The following is a 7,178-nucleotide window of genomic DNA, read 5'->3' on the forward strand; positions in this document are numbered from 1 at the left end:
GAATCAAATTTCACTGGAGATTAAAGGGGCCTCGAGAGTTTTTCATGTGATTTAATTTATTTTGTAGCTAAGGAAATGAAGGCCTTAGCATTAGCGCTAAAGGCTACTGCTATTGCCTTAAGATTTTTGTTTATATTGTTGATATTATAATTTAGTGTATGAGATCTTGGGCTAGAAATTAGAAAACATATATTCTATTTCTAATATTACTTCTTAATAAGGTTATTTAAATTTTCTATGCATTGGTTTCCTTTTACTTTTAATAAAATCATATTTAGGTTTTCAATTCTTCAAAAGGAAATTTTAATTCTATATGATTATTTAAATTATAAAAAACATTTGCACCCTGGTCATATTTTCCCTTTGGTTTGTACTTCCTAATGTTGAAGTTATAATACGAAAATGAAAAGAAAAAAAATGCAATACAAAGTAAAAAAAAATTGCTATTTTCTCCCTGAATCATTTTGTAATACATTCCATCATGAAAAACCAAAAATGAGTATGTATCAGTAATATGCTGTAACTAAAAGACCCTAAGAAAATAAAATGCATCATTATCATTTTTAACCACCACCAAAATAAAACAACAAAAGCAGCAATAATTTACTGAGCAACTACTATGTTGCAAGCATTTATGCCCAGTGTTTTACATATATTAATGCATTTAATCCTTATAATACCTAATATGGTAGGCATATTATTACCTCCAGTTTACAGATGAGAGACATGAGGCTCACAGATTTCACTAGCTTGCCCATGGTCACACAGCTAGTAAGTGGTGGAGTTGAAGTTTCAAGCCATGTATCACTGACTTCAAAGCCCATGTATGTTCTCTCTACTAGCTACTATGCTTTGCTTAGCTACCATCTATTAAGATGTTATCATATTCGTTGTATTAATTTTGCAATTTTTCAGTCAGTTTAAAAATTTGCAAAATAAAAAATTACGGGGAAAAAAAGACCATTATTATACAGGTATCTTAGTGAGCCAAGATTCTTTAGTGTATATATCTAGGAGCAGAATTGCTGAGTCATAAGGTATATATATATGTATCTTCAGCTGTAGTACTTCAATGTGGTGAACTATTCCTAAGTATGTAACATTATGCACTTTCTACCAAGTTCCTGTTGTTCCATATCCTCATCAACACTTGGTATTAGCAATCTTTTTATTTTTAGCTAATCCGATGGAAATGAGGTAGAATCTCATTATGGTTTACTTCTCTTTGATTATTAAAGAAGTTGGGGACTCTTTTTATGATTACTAGCTATTTTTACCTCCTCTTCTATGAAAAGCCTATTTAAATTATTTTGCCTGTTTTTCTCAGATTGGATTGTCTTTTATTGATTGAAGAATCTGTACATATTCTAGATGCTAATATTCTTCAATTACATGTAGAGCAAATATTGTCTTACTGTATGGCTGTCTTCTCTTTATCTTATCTTTTGATAAAGATAAGTACTTAATTTTATAAATCAAATACATAACTTCTGATAATAGATTATCATATCATAGAAGAAATCTTTCAATACCCTGCAGTTATGAAGGTGCACGCGTGTGTGTGTGTGTGTGTGTGGTGTGTGCATATGTGGCTATATACATATAGCTAGACACACACACATGCATATATATAATGTGTGTGTGTGTGTATGTGTGCGCTTTAAAGTTTTAAATTTACTCTTCACATTTAGGTTTGTATCCATCTGGAGTTTTTTGCATATGGTGTGAAGTAAGCATCTAATTTCTTCTTTTTTTCCTGTATGAATATCTGATTATTCTAGCACCATTTATTGAAAAGACTGTCTCTTCCCATTGCTTTGAAATGCCATTGCCATCATAAATCAAGGATCCCTGTAAGAAGAATCTGGTAAGGGTCTGGTCTTTCAATTCTGACTCATTAGTCTATCTGTCTGTAACTGTTTCAGTATCACATTGCTTTTTAAAAATACATCTTGGGACCTACTAAAGCAAGGCTTTCCACATTCTTTTTCTTCAAGAGTACTTTATTCATCCTTGGCCCTTTATATGTATCAATATATTTTAGAATCATCTTGTCAAGTCCCAAGAGGAAAAAAATAAAAAACCCTGTTCATTTTTTTCTTCTTTGGTTGGCTGACGTTGCTGACTGGGATCACATTGCATCTAAAGATTGTTTCGGGGAGAACTGACATCTTTATAATATTGAGTCCTCCAATCCAGGAAGCCACAAGCCATGTGAAGTCTTTTTTATACCTAATGCTAGCTTCTGAGAGCTAATCTACTTTTGATATGTGAGTGCCAAGGCTACTTAAATTTGGCACTACCTTTTCCCCAAGTATTCCAAATCCTACAAATAGAGTCTATTTTCCTCTCAACTCCTAAGATGGCAGCCCTAAAACAGAATGCTACATCATAGTTCCATGGTCCAGAATTGTGCTTGATCCAAGAACTCAAGAGGAGACCCAAATGATTTCTGGCTTTGAGGATATGAAAAATATCCTTCAGGTAATTGAGAACAAATATAATCTTACACTCAAAATCACAAACACACACATAAAAGGCTTTCAAGTGATGAAATCCCCAGATCATAATCTAGAAACAGTATTTTAAAAATAATTCCTACTTGAGAATTGAGACAGAGAGAGAAGTGAGCATAGAATGAGTACCTATTATTGAGGCTTCCTCCAGGACCTAGGGACCTTAACCAGCTCTGGATTCCTGATATGGGAATAAGCAAAGGAATTTTCAGTGCAGTAAGAAATGATTAATGGGCTTTAGGGACTGATTGATGAAGGGAGAAAGCAAAGCAGAAAAACAAACTCTGAAGTTAATAAATGGAAAGGAAAAAAATACCATCCTGAAACACTTGACCTAGGAAGATAAGGGACTGTTTATGGTAATGTAAAGGGTTATAAAGACTAAGAATTTTAAGCTGCAAAAAACAGGAATATTTTCACATATATTTCTCCATCTTCAAACTCAGAAATTATTCCCCAGGAGAAATGGAGAAAACAAATCTTTGAGAAAACTAGAAGAGAAAAGCACCAGAGAAGAGACTGTGGGAAAAAAGTATTGTGACCAGTGGGAATGGGCTAGAAATGGTCTAATACATCTTTTTCATTCTCTAGTTCCCTCTATACATTTGCGCAGAGGGAATGATATTATCAAGCAACGAGACCAACAAGAAGTGTTTTGTTCAATTTTCAAGGCACTATTAAAAAAATACAGCCTCTAAATGGGAACTGGATACCTGGTCTTAAAAATATACAGAGAGTGTCCTGCTATTCTGCAGTGAGTTTATGTTCCCGTCTGTTCCCTCTGCAAGAGTCAGCAGGCGGCCTGACGGCATGGCAGGGGAGACATGCCGGGTACCATGAAATCACGGGGTTGGAATGTGGAGTTTGGGTGGTGGGAGGATGGAGGTTCTGTGTTCAAAAGCACTAGAGTTAGAAAAGAATGAAAACGAAAGGAGCTTGGGCTTCCCATGGGTTTGGACAGGAGATGAACCACAAAGAAAACAGCTTCTAGCCTAGCCCACAGGCATTCATTCAAGGGGAAGCCTGGAGCATCAACCTACGATTCCATCACAGTAAGCAGAGGATTAAAAAAGAAGCACATTAGAAAGTAGGTCTTCATTTCATTTCAGGCATATTTCCTTGGTAAATGCCACTTCCAGCCTATACATTTATTGACTCATTTTTATAACAGAACCAGCAGTACCATATCCCTGGGGAGCTTCAGCTCTGGGATTTGATATATACCAGAAGAGACAGTGGGTATTCAAATCAAAGGCAGAGCATACTTATCATTTTGACAGACATAGCTGAAACTATTCCTGTTGTAAGGTACTGAGCACATCCAAAATGTGTAATTTCCTTAATTTTCTTACTGTACTCAAAAGCAATTGAAAAATCCCAAGTTATTAATTATGGCAAAAGAATTTTTGTGATTAGGAGAGCTTCTGTCTTTAATTTCAATTGAATAAGATACATCTAAAGAAGGCTACCTACTAGCTTTGAAACACTTTCAGCTTCAGTACAGTGGTGAGAAGACTTCAACTAAAGATTTCAAGACTCTTCTTACAAAGTCCTGCTTGTATCCAGCTGTAACACCAATTGTTCATTGATCACACTTGTTTTAACTACGGTCAAAGGTAAACCACAAACTTGGCTCAACAGCCACACTATGTCTTATTGGTTACATAAATGGCATTTTATCACAGATTATAATAAAAAAGTATTCAATAACATTACCCAGCTAATTGGGATGAAAATCTCTTTCTATAAGTCTATTTATTCTTCTAATTGTATATAAATTTAGAAATACTGTTTAAAGCTCTCACTCCTGAGCTCTGTGTTTCTCGATTCTATCATTTACATTGCCCTACTATTTCAATCCTAAGTTCCTGAAATTATCTTCAACATTTTCTTGAAAATGCCTCTACTGTCAATTAAGGATTGAAGAGCTGAAACAGAGAAGACCAGGCGTGACACTGGCTGGGAGGAGCCAGGTGCTCCCCTGAAGGTTTGGCAGTGCCTCAGCATTGTTCTGCTATAGTCATCTCTTTCCTCCAGAAAGCACTGGAGAGTCCTGGTCTGTCAAGAAGTGCTCACTCAGCACCAAGAAAAATGGGTTCATTTCTGCTTAGAACTAAAACCAGATGCTCAGACCTGGGAATCAATAGAGTAAATATTAATTCAGTATAAGAGAAAGAAGGTCCTATATCACCTCCAAGTAAGAAAAAATATGTAGGCCAACAAGTAAAACGGAAGGAAAATTATTTTTTAAAAGAAAGAAAAAGGAGTGACTAATCAATTAGACTGTGAGCACCTAAAGGGCATAAATGATAAGCACTTAATATGTATTGTCAGTTCAGTAAAACAGTTTAAAAGAATCAACTTAATGCTTAAAAAATATTCCCCACAGGCTTATTTAAGCCATTTTCAAATTTCAAGAGTTACGCATCTATTTTCCTTACATGCACTGTACCTACCATCCTTCTGTCATATAATGGAATGCTGTTGCAGAAGTATTTTCCTTCTCGTGATGAAATTTAGCTATCAGAAACATGCCCTGGCCCTTTCATGTACTTCATCTCATGTAGTGAAGGTAGGAATCATAGGCATCATTTTTTAGGGAAGGACACTGCAAAGTTAAATAACCTGCATAAAGTCACAGGCAGGTGAGTCAGATCTGGATCTGAGCTCTTGCCACTGGACTCCAAGTTCTACATTCCTTCCATCACATTGAACTGCATGCAATTTAGAACTTCTTGGCTTCAAGCTTCCCCCTCCCACCCAACCCCTCTCCCCAACACACTTCTCAGAAGGGGAAAGTGTACCATGGAGATGTTAATCAAAAGGCCAAGGGCACACAACTAGTGGCACAGCTGGGGCCAGAATTCAGAACTCCAGTGCCCTGCCCACCACACCACATAATGTTCTTCCCCAGATGCCATGTTTTGAACGTGTGACCCCCCTCAAAAATCAAATTGGAAAACCCCACTGTAGTAGTATTAAAAGGTGGGGCCTTTTAGGAAGTGGTTAAGTCATGAGGGTTCTGTCTCATGGATGGATTAATGCCCTTATAAAAGAAGCTTCAGGCTGGGCGTGGTGGCTCACATCTGCAATTCCAGCACTTTGGGAGGCCAAGGCGGGTGGATCACCTGAGGTCAGGAGTTCCAGACCAACCTGGCCAAAATGGTGAAACCCCATCTTTACTAAAAATACAAAAATTAGCCAAGTGTAGTGGCAGATGCCTGTAGTCCCAGCTGCTCAGGAAGCTGAGGCAGGAGAATCACTTGAACCCGGGAGGCAGAGGTTGCAGTGAGCTGAGACAGCACCATTGCTCTCCAGCCAGGGTGACAGAGCGCAACTCCATCTCTGAAAAAAAAAAAAGAAAGTTTTAGAGAAAGTATACACTGTTTTGTCCTTCCACCCTTTCCATGTAAGGACACAGCATTCCTCCTTGCTGGAGGATGCAGCAACAAGGTGCCATCTTGAAAGCAGAGAGCGGCCCTCACCACACACCAAAGCTGGTGCCTCGCTCTTGAGGCCTTCCTAGCCTCCAGAACTGTAAGAAATAAATATCTGTTCTACATAAATTACCCAGTCTGTAGTATTTTGTTATAGCAGTATGAGTGAACTAAGACACCAGGTTTTTAATTTTATACTGTTCTTTTCTCCTATAGCTATTTCTTTTGTACCTAAACATCTCTTTGGGCTATTTTCTTCAGGTCTTTTTTTCTGTCTCCCCAGCAGACAGAAATGATGAAATATAAAGTCACGAAGCTTTGGCTCCCAGGAAGGATTTCATCATCACCTCAGGGCAGTTAATCTATATTTAAATGCAAAGTTTATACATAAGTAAAGAATAAGGAGGCAAGTCCTTTTTTTTCTTAGAAAGATGATTAAAACTAAATTAACAATTATCTAAACATGACATAAATAATTAGAAAATTAAGTGCAGTGCAAAATATTTTAATTCCTAATAACACTACTTGCTAAACCAAATCAGCAAGTGTCATATTCTTGCCATAACATACTAACACAGCATATTTTTATCTTGAACAGGACGGTAAGTACAGGTAATAGATCAAGAAGCACTACAGTTTCAAAAGTATAAAAAATGATATAAAATGTTTTAAAAGTTTTCCTCATAATAATTTTTTTTTTTTTTTTTTTGAGACAGGGTGTCTCTCTGTTGCCCTGGCTGGAGTACTGTGGATGATCAGAGCTCACTGCAGCCTCAAACCCCTAGGCTCAAGCAGTTTGCCCACCCTCCCAAGTAGCTGGTACTAGACGAATACACAACTACATTGGCTAATTTTTTGCGTGTGTATAATTCAATTTATATGAAATATTCAGAATAGGCAAACCCATAAACAGGAAGTCAATTGGTGGTTGCTAGGGATGGGGAGGAGGGAGGAAATGGAGACTTCTTGTTTAATGGGTACAGGGTTTCATTTTGGGATGATAAAAAATGTTTTGGAACTAGTCAGAGGTGACGGTTACACAACATTGTGGATGTTCAGTACCAAATGTCACTGAATTATTCCCTTTAAAATGGTTAACTTTATGTTATGTGAATTTCACCTCAGTACAAATAAATAATAAATACATTGCAAGGAAAAATTTGGAAAGAGGCCTATCAAACAAAAAAGTTGTAATGAAAAAGAAAAGATATTAAACATGTTTTTA

At 36.8% G+C, this 7,178-nt stretch overlaps 1 protein-coding gene across 5 annotated transcripts in view; it reads right to left on the minus strand.

The window, feature by feature from the left end:
- WARS2 (tryptophanyl tRNA synthetase 2, mitochondrial) overlaps positions 1 to 7,178 on the minus strand; it is a 119,064-nt gene that overhangs the window by 53,535 nt on the left and 58,351 nt on the right. Inside the window, exon 1 of one of the 5 annotated variants that reach the window (XM_017869839.1) lies at positions 4,973 to 5,201. The exons of the other annotated variants lie outside the window; for them this stretch is intronic. Coding sequence (XP_017725328.1) covers positions 4,973 to 4,975 — 3 coding nt within the window. The 5' untranslated portion in view covers positions 4,976 to 5,201. Of the gene's footprint in view, positions 1 to 4,972; positions 5,202 to 7,178 lie in introns of those variants that run through there. 5 annotated transcript variants of the gene reach the window in all.

The sequence above is a fragment of the Rhinopithecus bieti genome, unplaced genomic scaffold, assembly GCF_001698545.2.
Source record: "Rhinopithecus bieti isolate Rb0 unplaced genomic scaffold, ASM169854v2 scaffold_3040, whole genome shotgun sequence".
Classification (NCBI taxonomy): Eukaryota; Metazoa; Chordata; class Mammalia; order Primates; family Cercopithecidae; genus Rhinopithecus; species Rhinopithecus bieti.